Genomic DNA, 21,115 nt, shown 5'->3' with positions numbered 1-21,115 from the left:
GAGACGGAATGGAAAATCCTAGTCGCCCTCCTTTATCTATCGTTAGGAAGGCTCTTAAAGAAACTAATTGGATGCCTGCCCACAGCCTTGCCAGGTACCGAACCCGCTTCCTCCCAAAACGACCAGCACAATGTCGGGAAACCAGCACGCTGGCCTTGCCAGTATCTTCCAACCACATCAACCTCCATTCACGACCTTGCAGGTGTTGAAAACACTACCCAAAGTATCTGTTTAATATCTGTCATTTCCTTGTTCACCATTATAATTTCACATGTCGCTGCCTCTAATGCATCCATGTTTATTTTCACTACTCTCTTCCTTCTTACATACCTATAGAAACATCTCTCACTGGGCCAGTCTCATATTCTTTTCTCTCTACTTGTAAATTCTTTGTGCTCCTTTGCGGAATTCTAAAATCTTCCCAATCTTTAGGTTTACCAGTCTTTTTGGCAATCTTATATGCCTGTTGCTTTGATGAAATATTATCCTTCAACCTCTTTATTAGCCAAAGTTGGATCGCTTTTTCTGTGGGTTTTTATTGCTTAAAAGGAATATGTATTTGATGCAAAATGTATTAATTCACTAAATGCTGGCTATTGCATGTTACCTGTCTATCTTTTAATGTAATTTCCCAATCTTCCTCAGCCAACTCACACCTCATACCTACGCAATTTGATTTGTTTAAATTTAAGACCCTAGTTTCAGACTTAACTAAATCACTTTCAAACTCAATACAAAATACTAAATACGAAGTAAAGACATAAAATGCTAGAAATATTCATCAGGCCTGGCAGCATCTGTGGAGAAAGAAATAGAGTTAACATTTCAAGTTGAACATGACCCTTCTTCAGAACCCAACCCAAAATAGCCTGGACATACTAATCTAGATACAATTTTGTATACATTTTCATGAACTTGTCCTCATCACTATTACTGAAAATTTGATTTGCCTGGTCTGTACAAAGATTAAAGGCCCCCCGAGTTACATGTGCCTTGAATTTCCTGATTTATACCATGTTTCACATTAGAACTACTGTTATAGGATCTATAAACAACTCCCACCAATATTTCTTGCCCTTTGCTGCTCTTTAGCTCCATCCATAATGATTTTCTGAGGTAAGATCCTTTCTCTTTACTATTTTTATCCCATCTTCTGTTATGAGGGCTACTCCTCCTACTTTTCCTGAACTCCACTAAAAGTTAAGTATCCTGCAATATTTAATTCCCAACCTTGGTCACTTTGCAAACACGTCACATAATGGCTATTTGATCAAACCTATTAATTTATATCCGTGCTATTAATTAATCTAATTTTTTGCTGATGCTTTGCAAATTCAGATATAGTACCTTTAAGTTGGTCCTTTTTCTAATTGTTCCTGATATCGCCTTACTCTTCCTTTCACTTCCTGACCCACTCCCCTTATTTTTACTCAAAATGCTACTCTGCTCCAGGACCTTGGCATTTCCCATGCTGTCTTTGAATTTTCCATTTGCTGAAGGTTTCCCATGTATTTTGAAGAGGTTTTTAGAAGTGATGAGAAAAGAGGAAAGGTATGGAGAGGAAATCGAGAGATAAGTGCTAAGATGTTGCTGAGCTTAGATTTTGTTGCACTTACACTATAGGGCCATTTTTTGATATGGAATTTGTTAGGAAATCCAATGATCTGTGGATCCCTGTGGAGATTGGAACATGCTGTATGTTAAATATTACAATGCTGTTAGAGTCGTTCCAGCCTAGTAACAAGGGTGGGACCCACTGTGTATGGGGGAGATAGGTTCCCCAGGGCAGTTCCAGGGTCAGTAAAGAGCAGTTTATGGTCAGTCAATTTTTAGTCAGTCAGCCAGTCAGCTTCAGGCGAGCCAGCCAAATAGTGTCACAGACAAGATAGGGACACAGGCAGAGGTTCCAGTTAAGTTAAATTAAAGAAAGAGCTGCAGTTAACAGACTGTCTCTGTATTGAGGGCCATTGGGGCAGAGACAGGTACCCCTTTGGGAGCGGTAGTGGCTTTTAGAAAGAATTCCAAGATAGGATCTTCAAAGGTGGAGATTGGAAACCCTCGTGAGAAAGACGAAATTTCAGTGAGTTGGTCGACTAACATCTGGGTGTGTTCTTGAGAAATATATATGTATATTGTAGATTATTGTACCTTCCTGTCTTTGTATAGTAAAGTTTATTGTATTTGTTCAAATCCTATGGGATCTTATTGCTTTATTCCAAAAGCAGATATCTTTAATCTCAACCCTTAGCTACTTTAAACAAAACATCAGACCTCCCCGCACGTCCCAGGGTCTGGACAAGGATCCTAACAAATTATCGAGGTTATTTAAACTACATTAAAAAAGACATTTCTATTCTCACAGTAACATTCTAATTTACTGAAATAAACATCAAGATTTCAGAGTAGCAACCAACTCAAAGAACACCATAATGTGTGTCCACTCATATAATGTACTGCACAATTTATTTTCCAGCATGGTTCCAATTTCCGTCTTGGAGTTCTACCTCAGCTGAAAAAGTAACCAGATAAACATTTATAATGTAAGAAACATAAATAGGCACAGTAGTGATAAAATCATTACACTTACCCATAAAAGTAATGTCAGAACTCCCTGAAATAAGTTTCCCAACTTTTTGGTTTGCCTGTCCCTATGCAGCCTAGGATTCAAGTTCTATTTCAGTCGTGAAGCTGTAATTTTTAAAATAAAAGCAAAATACTGCAGATTCTGGAAATCTGAAACTAAAACAGAATATGCCGGAAAAACTTAGCAGGTCCAACAGTATCTGTGGAGAGAAAGACAGAGTTAACATTTTGAGTCCGTATGACTCTTCTTCAGAGCTAAACAGAAGTAAACATTTATACTGTTTAAGGAGGGTGGAACAGGTGAAGCTGGATAGAAGGCCAGTGATAGGTGGAGGCAATGGAGAAATTGACAAAGAGATCATGAACAAAAGGACAAAGGGGTGTTAATGGTAGTGGTACTGGATAAAGGAGGTATTGATGGTGTCATTAAGGTCAGAAAGCAGAATGTGATAATAGCAGGACAAGGGTAAGCTCTCTGGAAAGAACAACATGAACAAGTGGCAGATGGTCCTAGTGGGCTGGGGTGGGGTGGGGAGGGGATGGTGGTGGGAAAAAAGATTGAAAATAGGATAAAGGGTGGGGGTAAAATGATAAATAAAAGTAAAAATAATTGGATAAAAAATAAAAATTAATATTGAAAAAAGAGGATAAAAAGGGTCCCCTCCGCCCACCCCACTCCACTAGGGCCATCTGTCACTTCATGTTGTTATTTCCAGGGTGCTTACTCTTGCCCTGCTCATACCACATTCTGCTTTCTAACCTTAATGCCACCATCAGCACCTCCTTTAGCCAGTACCACTACCATTAGCACCCCTTTGTCCTTTTGTTCATGACATCTCTATCAATCGCTCCTTTGCCTCTACCTATCACTGGCCTTCTTTCCAGCGTCACCTCCTCCACCCCCCTTAAATAATGTAAATTTCATCACATTTTACCTTCTCTTTAGCTTTGAAGAAGTCATTTGGACTCGAAACGTTAACTCTATCCTTCTCTTCACAGATGCTGTTGGACCTGCTGAGTTTTTCCAGCATTTTCTATTTTTGTTTCTGTAATTTTTAACCTGTATTTGTAAGTGTTGAGAATTTCCAGCCCTTTGGGAAAATACTGTACATTTGTGACAAAGTTGAATAATAGGTGTTGCACCTTTTAACTTGTTCCAGGGAACCACAATACCGATTATACATCATGATAATTAATGCCATGTGACAATCTTATTGAAAAAGATCCTTCAATAGAACGCCTAATGTCACATTATGTGCACGAGGCGTGCATCAAGTTAGAATTTTTACTTTGATTCTATTGAACCACAAAACTGGCAATGAGGAAGAAAAAATATTATGAAAGCAGGAATGGCAGGACAAAGGATCAAAAAACATTTCATCATTTTATAAATATAAAGCTTCAAATAAAAATTCTGAGTTCAAGGGATAAGTTTTTTTTTAGCTGCTGAAGGAAGTTGATATTTGCACTAGGGCCAGAAGAGGATGTTTATGAAACAGGTTGATGGTGGTCTGAAAAATGTTCTGGAGACCAAGTGAAGATCTTTTTGGGTGCATAGCAACATGAATAATAACTCCAACATGAACCACAAACAATTCTGTTGGGGAAATAAGGACAAAAATTGTTGAACTGAGACGAAGGGTTTTGGAGAGGGAGGAGACAAGAAAAACAAAAAAATATTAAATATTGAAAATTCAACCGATAAGAAAAACGTATTATCTAAATGAAAGATGGTTGTTTGTTGGAGTTCAATCATCTCAGTTCCAGGACATCACTGCAGGAGTTCCTCAGGATAGCGTCCAAGGCCCAAGCATCTTCAGCTGCTATATCAGTGATCCTTCCTCCATCATAAGGTCAGAAGCGGGGATGTTCGCTGATGATTGCACAATGTTCAGCACCATTCGCAACTCCTCAAATACTGAAGCAGTCCATGTCTAAATGCAGCAAGACCTGGACAATATCCCGGCTTAGGTTATAAGTGGCAAGTAACATTCATGCCACACAAGTGCCAGGCAATGACCATTTCCAACAAGAGAGAATCTAATCATCTCTGGTAGCATTACCATCACTGAATCTCCCATTATCGACATCCTGGGTTACCACTGATCAGAAACTGAAGTGGATGAGCTATATAAATACTGTGGCTACAAGAGCAGGTCAGAGGCTAGGAATCCTGTGGTGAGTAACTCACTTCCTGACTCCCCAAAGCCTGTCCACCATCTACAAGGCACAAGTCAGGGGTGTGATGGAATACTCTTCACTTGCCTGGGTGAGTGCAGCTCCAACAACACTCAAGAAGTTTGACACTACCCTGGACAAAGCAGCCACTTGATTGGCACCCTATCCACAAACATTCACTTCTTCCACCACTGATGCACAGGGCAGCAGTGTGTACCATCTACAAGATGGACTGCAGGAATTCACGAAGGTTCCTTAGACAGCACATTCCAAACCCACGTCCACTATCATCTAGAAGAACAAGGGCAGCAGATAGATGGGAACACCACCACCTGGAAGTTCCCCTCCAAGTTACCCACCATCCTGATTTGGAAATATATCACCGCCCCTTCACTGTTGCTGGTTCAAAATGCTGGAACTCCCTCCCTAACAACACTGTGGATGTACCTACACTACATGGACTGCAGCGGTTCAAGAAGGCAGCTCACCACCACCTTCTCAAGAGCAATTGGGAATGGCCAATAAATGCTGGTCTAATGAGCGACGTCAATATCCCAGGAATGAATTTTTTTAAAAATTGAGATTTATAGATATTGTGAAGGGAAGAACAAAGTTACTTGCATCTTAAGCATGTTTTATAAAATTGTGGATACAAAGCATTGTACCTTTAGTATTGTTAAAATGTGGAATATCTCTGGTTTGTTTGAATCATATAGTGCATTATTTCTGTAAATTTGTTGCATTCGGACAAACTACTGTCATATTTGCAGTGCTGTATGGTCAAAATAAGCATTTAAAAGCTGCAGGCCTGACTACTGGATTTTCTAATCTAACGTTAAAGATTCCCTTAAAACATTTGTACAAACACTTTGGAAATGTATGAAGAGATTCTTAAGACTGCACAAAATATCAGATCACTGATGTGTGGTTTGGCATGCTTGACCTTTTTCTGTTCCTTTCTAGCGCCAGATTGCTCATTCAATTCTGACACAGTTGACAAGGTGGGTAGTCCTTGCTGTGAAGCATGACTTGTTTACCTATTGCAAATTTCAGTATAGCAGAGCACTGGAATGTTTTTCAGCCATGTGATTATTAGCTTTCGAAGTCAAAATACAATTTTAAAATACAACAAAATACAGTTCTCAATTTTATTATTGTCTTTAAAGTAACACATGATGCATTCTGCAAATAATTTTAAACCAACAGCGTTATTTGCCTTTTTGAAAATAAATGTGAAGTTTTATTTTAACATGTGTAACTGAAGCTATAAAAGTCTATTTTACAGCCATTATTCTTCATATTAACCAGCACTTTGTTGAGCTACTTTTGAATCACTGATGTAGCTACTGCATTAACTGTAACTGTGATAACCGTAGTAGCCTATTCTGAATTTTAACAATATATTTTAATGCTGCATGATTATACAGTTATACTGAGATTATACAAACTCATTGGAAGTATATACGCTATGGTTTTTTCACAACCACAAAGAAATGCACAACATACGCTATCTCAATACAATAAATAGGTGAAAAATAAATGGAATGTAGATTATGGGAAAGAAAACAAGTAATAAAAGTGAAATTTGCTTTATGTACCAACGTCATCATTTTAGAATTAACTGAGACAATAAACATTGACAGCTTTCACTCAGATATAAAAGAGCACCAGTGACTTGTCAATCATCTCTTTTAAATTAATTTCAACACCTGTGTACTTTCCTGATATGAGTTTATATAAATTACACAGAATTACAGTCTACTACACGGAAACAGACCATTCAGCCCAACTGGTCTGCCAGCATTTATGCACCACATGATCATCCTTGCACCTTTCTTCATCTAAACCTATCAGCCTATCCCTTCTCCTTCATGTGCTCATCTAGCTTCTCTTTAAATGTATCTATGCTATTCACCTTAGCAGTTTGACCAATAAATAATGTTTGTATTGAAACACATAAGAATAATAGTTCAAGCTATAAAAAATAATTAGAAGCGTTTATAAAGTCTGTAGCTAGTTTTATCATCAACACAAACCAGATGTATCTTAAGTGAATGTTCAAAAGCAAAATTTATCTACATTTATAATAACACATTATGCTAGCTGAAAACATTGAGGTCTTTAGTGACAGGTAAATATGGTGCTCATGTCCAAGTGAAATTTTGGACCACATTATTATCCATGACTAATCATTCCATATCTGTACTGGAAAGATTTTCAACTGTGAAGCACAGGCATAATATATAGAAACAGCTTGTAATCACACGTGCTTGTTATTTCTATTAATTTAAGGAGACATTCACATCAAAATTCAAAGTTGAATAATTTGAGTAGTGTATTGAATAGTTACCACAATTCAGTAAAGAGTTCCGACTAATCATAAAATTCAGATAGGGTTAGTTGTGGGTTTTTTTGCATAAATCTACTTTACCGGGAAATATTCAACCTTAAGTCAAGGTTTTTATGCCATATTTAGATCATCAAAAAAAGCATGCTTTACATTTTCTTCAATGCTGCTAAAAAATTGTTCAAATCCTTCCACACACATTTGTAGAAACCTTTGCTATCAGGCCACTTGAAAACCTGTGTTGGAAAGAAAAATAAATAAGATTAAACAATATTTAAATAATCTCTAGACTTCATTATTCCATTGGTCTCCTTGCCAACCTTTCATCCTCGAGCTCTATAAGCTGGAAATTATCCAAAAATCTGTTGCCTCTTTCCTAACTCACACCAAATCCCATTCACCCATCTTCCCTGTGCTTGGCGGCCTACATTGGCTTCCAGAATGGCAACACCTCAGTTTTAAAATGTTCATCCTTATTTTCAAATTCCTCTATGGTTGTTCCCTTCCACATCTCTCTAGCCTCCTCCAACCCAATGAGTCATTGAGATTTCTGCATTCCTCCAATTCCGGGCTATTGTGCATCACTGAGTTTAGTTACTCTATTTTACATCAGTGCCTTCATCTGCCTAGGGGAGGTGATGGCATAGTGGTATTGTCACTGGGTGACACAGTGAACCAGGGTAATGCTCTTGGGACCCAGATTTGAATCCTGCCACAGCAGATGGTGAAAATTGAATTCAATAAAAAATCTGGATGACCATGAAGTACTTGTCCTAAAAATCCATCTGGTTATCTAATGCCCTTTAGAGAAGGAAATATGCTGTCTTTACCAGGTCTGGCTTACATGTGACTCCAGGCTCACAGGAATGTGGTTGACTCTTAAATGCCCTCTGAACAATTAGGGATGGGCAATAAATACTGGCCTAGCCAGAGTCACCCACATCCAAAGAATAAAAAAAACCTTAAGCTTTTGAATTGTTTTGCTAAGCCTTTTTGCCTCTCTACCCTTCTCTCCTTTATATCTACCTTTTTAATCAAGCTTTTGGCACCTGTCCTAACATCTCCCTACTTGGAGTGAAATTTTCTGTTTCCTGTGAAGTACCATGGAATCTTTTACTCTCTTAGAGTTGCTGTACAAATGCAGGTTGTTTTTAAGGATGTTTACATCAGTCATTTTATTTTTTGTTTAATCAACCAAACTTCTCAAGCACAACTAAAGCAAGACCAATGAGCAGTAAAATTGATTTTTTTAAAAAATTGTTCATGGGACGTGGGCATCGTTGGTATGGCCAATATTTATTTCCAATTCCTTCTGGAGCTACTACAGTTCACGTAGTGCAGGTTTATCATGGTGCTTTTAGGGAGGGAGTTCCAGGATTTTGACCCAGCGATTATGAAGTAACAGCAATATAGTTCCAAGGCAGGATGGTGTATATCTTGGAGAGGAACTTGTAAGCGAATGGTGTTCTCATGAGCCTGCTGCCCTTGTTCTTCCAGCTGGTCGAGGTCAAAGGTTTGGAAGTTGCTGTCGAAGGAGCCATGGTGAGTTGCTGCAGTGCAGCCTACAGACATATACTGCTGCCATAATTTGCTATTAGTGGAGCACTGGGGCTGGATAGACACCATATCAAATCTGGAAAGTTTCCTCCAAAGGCACCCGAGATCCACCATGAGAATTCAACAGTACGACAAGAATTATAAACAATAGGGTCCTTCAATGTGCCGGGCTCAACAGCTTGGAGACTAGCCTCCAGAAAATTAAACTTACATGGGCAGGTATGGGCTGGATTTAATGGTATTCCACTGGGGCAGCCTTAATTGATTTAGAGTGAAACTTCTGACCCCATCTGGAGAAAGTCTGATCTTAGAAAGCTGTTGGCTCGCAGTTCTGTAGTCACGGCAGCACCAGTAGTGGCCACTGCTGGGACTACAAGCAGTCCCTGAGAAGTGTTGTGGATTGCAAATTTCAGGTAAGTCCAGAGAGTTTGGGTGGGTCAGCAAGATGGGGTGGGGGGTGGAGGGGGTTTGTGGGACCATGTTTTAGAGTGGGAAGCTTAAAGGGGGGAGAGGTGCAATCTTGGGTGGAGGGAGGGGTACCTTCGATGGGCACTGGGAAAGCTGTTGGGCTGCCTGCCTTGCTTATGCCTTCCCCTGCTGCATGTATTTTAGCAGAGGTAAATAAGTCCATTAATTGGCCAATTAAGGGCTTAAGTAGGCCTCAGGGTAGACGGGTTGCCTGACACCTTACCTGCCCATCCTAATATGGGAAATAGGTCAGGGTCGGATGGGAAGGTGGTGCCCCGCCTTCAAATATGCTGGCAGGGAGCTATAAAATTCAGCCATATATCTCCCACATGAATGGCTACAGAGTCCCCAAGCTAATCTTCTATGGGTAACTGTCTCAGGACAAACAACATCAAGGTAGTCAGTACAAATGATACATGCCAACATACAAACATATGTAGTAGAAACAGAAGTAGGTCATTCAATCCCTTGAGCCTGCTCTGCCATTTGATTAGATCATGGCTAATCTGATTGTGGCCTCAACTTTACTTTCATGTTTATCTCTCATAACTTTTGGCTTCCTTGTCAATCATGAATCTATCTACAAAAATAAATATATTTGTATTTTTTTATTATTATTTTTGATTTTGTTTCAGATTTCCAGCATCTGCAGTATTTTATTTTTATCTTATATGAAACTATCTAACTCAGTCGTAAAAATATTCAATGACCTTGCCTCCATTGCTCTCTGGGAAGACTAATGGTCCTCTTGTGAGAAAAAAATTCTCCTCGTCTCCAACTTAAATGGGAGACACCTTATCTTTAAACTGTGTCTCCTAGTTTAGTCCCTCCCAAAAGGGGAAATAAACTCTCAGTATTCAATCTAACAAGTCCCCTTAGGGACAATTAAATCACCTCTCATTCTCCTAAACTCCAAAGGACACAGGCCCAATCTTTCCTCATAGGATAAACCCTTCATCTCAGAATAACTCCCTCACCCCAGAAATCAATTGAGTGATCCTATTCTTAACTGCTTTATTTAATTGCTTTAAATAAGGAGACCAAAACTGGACACTGTATTCCAGATGCCATCTCACTAATGCCTTGTACAAGGGCCCTCAACCGTTTCCGGCCCATCTCCCGTGCATCCGCCCTCACGCCTTCTCCTCCCTCCCAGAAACATGATAGGGTCCCCCTTGTCCTCACTTATCACCCCACCAGCCTCCGCATTCAAAGGATCATCCTCCGCCATTTCCGCCAACTCCAGCATGATGCCACCACCAAACACATCTTCCCTTCACCCCCCTGGCGGCATTCCGTAGGGATCGTTCCCTCCGGGACACCCTCGTCCACTCCTCCATCACCCCCTACTCCTCAACCCCCACCTATGCCACTTCCCCATGCCCACGCAAAAGATGTAACACCTGCCCCTTCACTTCTTCTCTCCTCACCGTCCAAGGGCCCAAACACTCCTTTCAAGTGAAGCAGCATTTCACATGCATTTCCCCCAACTTAGTCTACTGCATTTGTTGCTCCCAATGCGGTCTCCTCTACACTGGAGAGACCAAACGTAAACTGGGCGACCGCTTTGCAGAACACCTGCGGTCTGTCCGCAAGAATGACCCAAACTTCCCTGTCGCTTGCCATTTTAACACTCCACCCTGCTCTCTTGCCCACTTGTCTGTCCTTGGCTTGCTGCATTGGTTCCAGTGAAGCCCAACATAAACTGGAGGAACAGCACCTCATCTTCCGACTAGGCACTTTACATCCTTCCGGACTGACTATTGAATTCAACAACTTTAGGTCTTGAACTCCCTCCTCCATCCCCACCCCCTTTCTGTTTCTTCCCCCTTCCTTTTGTTTTTTCCAATAATTTATATAGATTTTTCTTTTCCCACCTATTTCCATTATTTTTAAATCTTTTATGCCCCCCCACCCCCACTAGAGCTATACCTTGAGTGCCCTACCATCTATTCTTAATTAGCACATTCGTTTAGATAATATCACCAACTTCAACACCTCTGTGTTCTTTTGTCTGTGACATCTTTTGATTATCTGCTTCTATCACTGCTTGTTTGTCCCTACAACCACACCCCCCACCCCCCCACCTTAAACCAGCTTATATTTCACCCCTCTCCTTGGATTCACCTAGTTCTGTTGAAGGGTCATGAGGACTCGAAACGTCAACTCTTTTCTTCTCCACCGATGCTGCCAGACCTGCTGAGTGTTTCCAGGTAATTCTGTTTTTGTTTTGGATTTCCAGCATCCACAGTTTTTTGTTTTTACCTTGTACAAGTGTAGCAGACCTTCCCTACTTTTATATTCCATTCCTCTTGCAATAAATGACAAGATTCCATTTGCCTTCCTAATTACTTATTATACCTTCTTACCAACTTAATGTGATTCATGTACCAGGATACTCGGGGATCCCTCGGCACTGTAGAGCTCTGCAGTCTCTCTCCATTTAAATAATATACTATTTCTATTTTTCCTACCAAAGTGGATAAGTTTACATTTTCACACAACATACTCCACTGCCACATTTATGCCTACTCAATTAACCTATCTGTATATCTTTGCAGGCTCCTTATGTCCACTTCACAATTCACTCTCCTACTTTTGTGTAATCAGCAAATTTAGTAACCATACATTTGGTCCGTTCATCCAAGTCATTGATATAGATTGTAAATAGAGGCCCCAGCACCGATTCCTGTGGCACTCCATTATTTACAGCTTGCTAAGCTAAAAATGACATTTATCCCTACTCCCTGCTACTTGTTAGCTAACCAATCCTCTCTTCGTGCCACTGTGGTACCCTTTATACCAATGAACTCTTGTACTGTGTAGTAACCTTTAAATGGCATTTTGTCAAATGCCTTTTGAAAATCCAAGGACACCACATCTACAACAGGTTGCTTGTTACTTTCTCAAAGAGCTCCAAAAAATAGTCAAACATGACTTCCCTTTCACAAAACCACGTTGGCTCTGCCTAATTGCATAAGATTTTCTAAGAGCCTTGCTTATAACTTCCTTAATAACAGATTCTAGCATTTTCCCTATGACAGATGTTAGGCTAACTGGCCTCTACGTTCCTGCTTTCTGTCTTCCTCATCTTGAATAGAGGAGTTTCATTAAGTATTCTCTAATCTGATGGAACCTTTCCAGAATCTGGGGAATTTTGGAAAATTACAAACCAAAACATCTAATATCTCAGCAGCCACTTCTTTTAAGACCTGAGGACAAATCCTGGAGACTTGTCAGCTATTGGTTATAACTGATTTGTCAGTACCCTGGTGATTGTAATTGTCCCACCCTCCCTTTGATCTCTTGATTTACAAGTATTTCTGGCATATTTTTTGGATCTTCTACTGTGATAATAGACACAAAGGGCAGAATCGTCCCAGATTTGCACTAAGTGTGGTGGCAGTTGGGAGAAAGTACGTTTTACCACAATGGCGGCTTCTCATGCTGTTTCGTCCCAATCCTGCCACATTAATTATGCAACACGGGGAAACATGCCGTTTTGATGGTGGGTGGGCTCTCATTCGCCCGCCACACCATCACCTCATTGCTTCATCTCGCCGGGTGAAATATTTAAAGTGCAGCTGCGAGTACATTTCTCAGTGCTTCCAGCCCAGGAGTGCTGCACAGAAGACATGGCCCTGAAAGGCAAGAAGTCTGCAGCCCCTAAGTTTCAAGACCCATCTCTCAAGCACCTTTTGGACGCCGCGGAGGCCCGCAGTGATGACTTCTACCCTACTGGCCATGGGATGGGCAGCATAATCACAAATCCAGCATGGGACGCAGTGGCAGTGGTGGTCAGCACCAACACCCTACAAAAGAGGACAGCCACCCAGTGGCGAAAAAGGATGAATGATCTCCTTTGTTCTGCCAGGGTAAGTCCCTCTTCTCATCACTCTCAACTCTCACACTCACAAACCCATCACACATCCACAGGGATCTCACTCACTGCCAGTTCAAGAGACATAACCATTCACTCTCACATGAACACCTTCATTGTGCTTATCCTGTCCATGGGACCACTCACCACCCACACATGCCTGGCATACTTATCATCTGGCCTGGCAGGGGCTCTCTCCATCTCTATTCACGCAGGACAAGCTGGCACATAACAACAGGGAGAGATCGTAGCCTGCTAGAGGAATGCCTGAAACCAAGATCCTCACAGACTTTGAAAACAGAGCCATGCAGCTGGCCCGTGAGGATTTGGACTGTTCTTGTGCTGACGGTGAGGTCGGCGATGCTGTACAAAGTGAGGGTCCAGCAGTGGAATATCCATTAACCATGCTGTGAGTGATGTGTCCTGTTTCACAGGCCACTGCCATGCACTAATTATCTCTCCTTGCTTTCGCAGGCGTATCTGGGAAACTAATAACTAATTAGCTATCTTGGACAGTCCAATTCTCTTAATTTTAGAACTAAAATAGACAGATTAAAACACAACTGTTAAGAACTTGATACTTACAATACCTTTCAGGGGCTTTGGGAGACTCAGAGACTACTCACTGTGAACTCAGAGACTGTTTTCATTGTGTCCAACCATGAGCACCTTACTCCATCACCCCAGTAACACAATCTGGGCCGCCCTTTGATCTTTAACCACTCCAGGCCTGTTGTTAAGCAGACTTCAGAATAGGTCACATGGCTCACTCTGTTTTTACTTTAAATTAAACACATAGTTACAAAATGTAACAATCTTACAAACCTCATAACTGTGACAATACAGTTTGAGTATCTTTCATTCAAAACCCTTGGGACTGATTGAGTTTTGGATTTCAGATAATTATGTTTTTCAGATATCGCATACAGGTTTAGGCTATTTACGTTACAATGGCGAAAGCTGAGGCTAACTATAGTCCATAGTGAATAAAATGGCTAGAAAAGTAAGATGTACCACTGAATAATAAATACAGGGCACCTGTAATAAGTTCCCACCCGTGGTGCCATCTATGATTCTACTTGTAAGAGAGGGTTTGCAAAGTAAACAGTGCAGGCAAAAAACTAGACTTCCCACGGGCGTGTCAGGTGTGGTCGGCGAGGTTCGTGTCAGCTCAGGTAGTATTGGCTCAGGTCAGAAACTTTCCATGCTAAAGGTCGGGCGTGTTCAGTGAAGTTCTTGTTGGCTCAGGTCAGAGACTTCCCGGGCTAAAGGTCAATGAGTTTCAAAAAAAGTGCTTTGGGATGTGTTCTGCTTTTAGATTTACAGATAAAGGATACTTGACCTGGTATATCGGTTGATTTCATTAAAACTGCAGATTAAGAGGTTATTTTTGATGCAGGAGATGGTTTTATGGCAACAGAAAGATTGATTAGAGTAATAGCCAAAGTGTATCATAAAGGATGTCATTTGAATAGTGTATTAGTTATTTCGAGAGATTAAAATGATCATTCATTCATGTGTCCAAAGAGGTCTGAAATGCAAAAGATTATTTATACTGGAGAAGAAAAACTGGCAAAGGATAGTAAAACTAACAGATTTCTGCAATTGCTTCAGGCTAAGAAGTGGGCTTGAGAAGTTGGTGAAGCCTGAAATAGCTGTAGGAAGGCTACATGCAATAACTACACTGCAAAATTAAGCATCAGAGAATTTTCAGGCTGCCTGAAGAGGCTGCAAGAATCCAGGAGGCAGATGTCTCTGCAACAAGCAGCTCTTGGGAATGGCAGTGTTGCAGAATAAGAGAACAGCAGAGAATGCAGAAAGACAGCAGAGAATATAGAGAGTACCTGATCTCAAGCATCTACTGGGAGTTGGGTCGGGGAATTGAAATTAATAGTAAGTTTTTATAAAATAAATTAAAGGAGAGATACAGGTACAAGGGAAGCAAATCAGCGGAGGCATTAGCGGAGTACAGAAAGTGTAGGGTGGAGCTTAAGAAAGCAATTAGGAGAGCAAATAGGGGATATGAGAAAGTTCTGGCGGGTAAAAGTATGGAAAACCCCAAGATATTCTATAACTATATCAATGGGAAGAGGATAACCAGGGAAAGAATAGGGCCCATTAGGAACCAAGAGGGCAATCTATGGGTGGAGCCAGAGGACATCGATAGAGTGTTGAATGAATACTTCACATCTGTCTTCACCCAAGAGAATGAGGATGAAGGTATCGAACTCAAGAAGAGAGACTGCAAGGTTCTTGAGCAAATTGATATTTGGAGTGACAAGGTATTGGAGGTATTGGCAGGCTTAAAAGTGGACAAATCTCCAGGTCCGTATGATTTGTGTCCCAGAGTGCTGAAGGAAGCAAGGGATGAGATCGCAGGGGCTCTGACCCGAATTTTTAATATCTCTCTGGCTATGGGGGTAGTGCCAGAGGATTGGAGAACAGCTAATGTGGTTCCACTCTTTAAGAAGGGTTGTAGAGATAAGGCCAGGGAACTACAGGCCAGTGAGTCTCACGTCAGTGGTTGGGAAACTATTGGAGAAAATTCTGAAGGAGAGAATCTATCTCCACTTGGAGAGGCAAGGTTTGATCAGGCATAGTCAGCATGGCTTTGTCAGAGGGAGGTCATGCCTAACAAATTTGATTGAATTTTCTGAGGAGGTGACCAGGTGCATATATGAGGGTAGTTTATATGGATTTCAGCAAAGCCTTTGACAAGATCCCACATGGCAGACTTATAAAGAAGGCAAATGCACATGGGATACAGGGTAATTTGATAAAGTGGATTCAAAATTGGCTTAGTTGTAGGAGAAAGAGGATGATGACAGAAGGATGCTTTAGTGATTGGAAGCCAGTGTCCAGTGGCATACCACAGGGATCTGTGATGGGTCCCCTATTATTTGTCATTTATATAAACGACATAGATGACTATGTGGGGGATAGGATTAGTAAGTTTGCAGATGACACAAAGATTGGCCGGGTGGTTAACAGTGAGGTTGAGTGTCTTGGGCTAGAGGAAGATATAGATGGGATGGTCAAATGGGCAGATAAGTGGCAGATGGAATTTAACCCTGAAAAGTGTGAGGTGATACACTTTGGAAGGAGTAATTTGACAAGGAAGTATTCAATGAACGGCATGACACTTGGAAGTTCTGAGGAACAAAGGGACCTTGGCTTGTGTGTTCATACATCTCTGAAGGCGGAGGGGCATGTTAGTGGGATGATGAAAAAGGCATATGGGACACTTGCCTTTATCAATCGAAGCATAGATAACAAAAGTAGGGAGGTCATGTTGGAGTTGTATAGAACCTTGGTGAGGCCACAGCTGGAGTACTGTGTGCAGTTCTGGTCACCACATTATAGGAATGATGTGATTGCACTGGAGGGGGTGCAGAGGAGATTCACCAGGATGTTGCCTGGGATGAAACGTTTAAGTTATGAAGAGAGGTTGGATAGACTTGGGTTGTTTTTGTTGGAGCAGAGAAGGCTGAGGGGGTGACCTGATCGAGCTGTACAAGATTATGAGGGGCATGGACAGGGTGGATAGGGAGCAGCTGTTCCCCTTAGTTGAAGGGTCAGTCACAAGGAGACATAAGTTCCAGGTGAGGGGCAGAAGGTTTAGGGGGGATGTGAGGAAAAACCTTTTTACCCAGAGGGTGATGACGGTCTGGAATACGCTGCCTGGGAGGGTGGTGGAGGCAGGTTGCCTCACATCGTTTAAAAAGTACCTGGATGAGCACTTGGCACATCATAACATTCAAGGCTATGGGCCAAATGCTGGTAAATAGGATTAGGTAGGTAGGTCAGGTGTTTCTGATGTGTCGGTGCAGACTCGATGGGCCAAAGAGCCTCTTCTGCACTGTGTGATTCTGTGAAAGAGAGTTAATGTGCAAAACAGTGGTAGCTAGAAACAAAAAAGTAGATGGTCTTAGCGATATATATATATTAGTCCCACCCTGGTGGGGGACTTAGAACTGGATGCGGAAGACTCCAAAGCATTTTTAAATAATGTGGCTTGGTGTTTGCACTCAGTTGCATTGTTTTATCACCACATTTCACCTGGAATCAGGGTAATCAGGGAAAAGATCACAGAACTTTAAATGCATATTACATGTGCAACTTGAATTTCTGCAACCCTTTATGCTAGTTTAAAAAATATTGTGTTACAATCCACATGTACCCATAAAGCTGGCTACAGCTCCAGAACGAATTAATCACCATTGGTGAATTTCCATTAATTACACCTCTTTTCAGACCTTTGAGGCGGCTCTGAAAATTAAGCTGGAACATTTGGGTGCAACACTAATAGGAACCTTTTAAAAATTTTTGATTTCTAAAAAACACTTACTAAGACAATGACTATTGTACTCCTATTTAACTAGCAAAAGGTTCTGTATATCTTTAAGCATTTTCAGTAAATCAGACACTGGGATTCAAAATGCTTTTTTCGAGATAAACTCACTTTCAGCTGTATTAGTCAAACTGAAACAAGTTACCACTTTTAAATGTGCAAAGAGTATTAAAAAAATAAATTCAAACACTCCCATTTGCACTGGCTCATGTCAGATTTTGTGTTCCTGTTCGGCACTATGCAAATGAATTTGAGCAGGAACTTGGGAGGGGGGTTGGAGGTGGAGGTGGGGGGGGCGTGTTGGGGCAAGAATTTCAAAATGAGAGCAATTTGTTGCACCCAAAGTGGAAACTCTAACCTTATTTCTAACTTACAGTGAAAGTTACAGGCCAATGATTAGATTAACATTGGGAATCTTATTAGAGGACTACCTATTGACATCACAAGGCAACAATGCAGATAGAAATAACAACTACCTCTGTGCAGCTTAATTTTCCAAGGTTATGAATCTCCAAAGGAATGTTTTCATAGTGTTTGTCAATGAAACACATGTATAGATAAGTATAGATATAGAGTTATCTTTATGTATTTCTGCACTTCCAAGACTGTGGCCGTTACACCAAAAAGGACAAGGGCAGCAGACGCATGAGATCAATACCACCTGCAGGTTCCCATCCAAACCACACACCAACCTGTTTTGGCAATATTCCTGTTCCTTCATTGTCGCTGGGTTAAAATCCTGGAACTCTCTCCCTGAAAGCACTATGAGTGTACCTATACCATATGGACTGCAGTAGTTCAAGATGGCTACAGACCTCCGACTTCTCAACGGCAGCTAGGGATGGGCAGTAAATGCTGGCCTTGTCAGTCCCACATCCCATGAGTGAATACAAAAATAGTTACTTTTAAGCTGAGTACAGGAGTTTGGAGAAACAATTTATTTTTGTTAAAAACAAAAAACCTGCGGATGCTGGAAATCCAAAACAAAAACAAAAACAGAATTACCTGGAAAAACTCAGCAGGTCTGGCAGCATCGGCGGAGAAGAAAAGAGTTGACGTTTCGAGTCCTCATGACGAAGGGTCATGAGGACTCGAAACGTCAACTCTTTTCTTCTCCGCCGATGCTGCCAGACCTGCTGAGTTTTTCCGATTTATTTTTGTTACTACTCATTAGGTTAAGTAAAATGAGCTCATAAATTAAATGCAAAAATGTTTTTGAAACAAACGTCTGGTAACATAACAGCTAAAATTGTTGATTGCTTGTTCTCAAACTGGCAGCATTTCAGTTTGAACAGGGTCATAACTTCTGCTCCTTTGCCACAATTTAAATGTCTTATCTAACTCTTATGTCATCTACGTAGGAAGCATGCCTCATTTGAGGAAGAATAGGAAGCATCATTTCGTTCCTAATGCTCAATGTGATTATGGTCACAAAGTGTTAATGAGCAAAAAATCTGTGATGAAATTACAAGTGTCAATGGTAAGTGTTTAAATAACAGAAAACAGCATTTATTCTCAACAAGCCATACCAGTACCTTTTCAATGAGAAGTAAATTATAGATTCAACATACTTATCTGCTGACGAACTCTTTCTTTAGGCAGACTCTGAAACTGGGATATCCTTGTGTAGACTTGTAGCCCTGTTGGATGCAAGGTAGAAAAAGCAGAAGAGATGGTGCCATTAAGTAGTAGACAATTTGTAGCTTTAATGAGCTTTGACTTAAAATACCTGAAAAGTTAAAAATACTTTATCTATGTTGCTGACTTAGCAGTAAATATTCAACCAGCAAAAGTCAGCATTAGTAAAAATTGATGTAATTTATTTTGATGTAATTTGAGTTTGTGAAATAAATGTATAAGCAAGTTTATTTTATTTTCTCATTCTTTAAATAAAAATACAATGTAAATCACCTCTTGCAATTGCATTTTATTCGTACAGGAGCAAACCCAACAACTGTGCTGTATTTAGTATGATTCAAAGTCTGTGCAACATAGTAAGTAACAACTACTTTTACTATGGTCACGAATACCAAGTTGTGATACTTAAAGCATTATAGACAATAAAAGAGTTTTTAGCACATTGAGTTTTATGTTATATCCTTGAAGTCTTCAGTGTATGACAATATTTAACAGTAAAACTTTCTGGGACTAGATTATATTTGTTAACCACTGACTTTGAATAGTTTCTTTAAATGGGTCAATGTATGTCCAGTTACTATCCAATTTTCTTTTAAACTTGTTTCAAATCAAACAATTAAACACCGATTGGCAGCTATAGTCAAGTTTTAGGTCAATTTCAATCGATCAGAGCAATGGACAGACTCTAATTCTCTGGAGTAGGCAAATATCACACCCTTATCATTGGATCAATAGGCAGCTGCTTGATTAACTCTTCATAATCATATGAACCCATGCAATATAATTAACAGGGATCTATAAGTATTTTTACTAACATTAGTAATTGTTTTTAAAACCAAATGTTCCGCATTGCAGATATAATATTGTATTAAATGAAACTCTTTACAAACTTGAATGTAATATCAGACAGACAACTATTGACATTTGTTAGTATTAAGACATTTACCTTGACAATAGATCTCCAACCTTGTTTAAGACAAGTTTACAAAATACACAATTTAGAACAGGAGCATTATTCTACGTAATGTACAATGCATTATATATTCATCCAGATTTTGGGGTCAGATGTGCCATTCATTACACTTACACTTGTCCTCAGAATTTCTATTGATTTTACACTGAGATTTCTGGCCGTCATAGTACAGAGGGAATGGTGCATATTTTTTATATTCGTTTATGGGATGTGGGCGTCACTGGCTAGGCCAGCATTTATTGCCCATTCCTAATTGCCCTTGAGAAGATGGTGGTGAGCTGTCTTCTTGAACTGCTTCAGTCAGAGGTGCCAACCTTTGGATGGGATGTTAAACTCGAGCACCAGTTGCTTAATTTCACGAAATTCTGTGCTCGCTCACCCCTATTACGGGTCTAAATATTCAGCCCATTATCTCAGATGGATGTTAAAGATTCCAAGCCAGTTACTTAGAAGAGCAAAGCAATCTGGCAATAACCCTTCAACTGCCAAAAATAGATAAACTGGTCACTCATCTCATTGCAGTTTGTGAGACATTACTCTATACAAAACAGTTGTCTCATTTGAACATAGATTAATAATGCCTTTAAAATCAATAATAGTGTGAAATGCTAATGAGAGACATGACAAGATATTTTTTCATTTGCCAGTCAAATTATATTATATGTTCAAATTTATAATGACATTACGTTATGTTGTATGATATATGATGCATAACTCTGCTGGGCTGAAATTGAACTTAGTCTGACTTAATTCTTTAAGATTGCAAACTCATTGGGCAGAATTTTCCGTGCTGGTGTCAGGTGTGATAGGTGACATGAGCAGACAATATAGCGATCGGTTTTATGACGGCAGGGAACTAGTTCATGATTGTCCGCTCAGCCTGCCGATGGCGGGCTGGTTTCCCGCCATTGGATGTTGGAGACCTCATTGCAATACATTAGCAAACCAGCCTGCCGGAATCGTTCCCCACCCCCCTCCCCCGCCACTGGATCATCCATCCACGTCAGTGGGAAAGTACGGCGACATGTTTCGCAACAGCAAATAAAAGATCTGCACTTGGCAGCCTGCACTTTGAGGGGAACCCAGAGGTGAGTACACAGTAACATTGTGCAGCGCTCGCCAGGACAACATTTGCAGACA

The 21,115-nt window shown here is 40.5% G+C and overlaps 1 protein-coding gene across 3 annotated transcripts in view; it reads right to left on the bottom strand.

Moving 5' to 3' along the window:
- Nucleotides 1–5,969: 5,969 nt before the first annotated feature.
- micu3a (mitochondrial calcium uptake family, member 3a) overlaps nt 5,970–21,115 on the bottom strand; it is a 168,502-nt gene continuing 153,356 nt past the window's right edge. For all 3 annotated transcript variants that reach the window (XM_041190688.1, XM_041190850.1, XM_041190769.1), the window contains 2 exons: nt 18,936–19,004; nt 5,970–7,344 (listed from right to left, as the gene is read on the bottom strand). In XM_041190688.1, the coding sequence (XP_041046622.1) occupies nt 18,936–19,004 (69 nt within the window). In that variant the 3' untranslated portion in view covers nt 5,970–7,344. The remainder of the gene's footprint in view (nt 7,345–18,935; nt 19,005–21,115) is intronic.

This window comes from Carcharodon carcharias, chromosome 1 (assembly GCF_017639515.1).
Source record: "Carcharodon carcharias isolate sCarCar2 chromosome 1, sCarCar2.pri, whole genome shotgun sequence".
NCBI lineage: Eukaryota > Metazoa > Chordata > Chondrichthyes > Lamniformes > Lamnidae > Carcharodon > Carcharodon carcharias.
The sequence above is the reverse complement of the archived record's forward strand: the minus strand, read 5'-3'. Positions and strand labels throughout refer to the sequence as shown.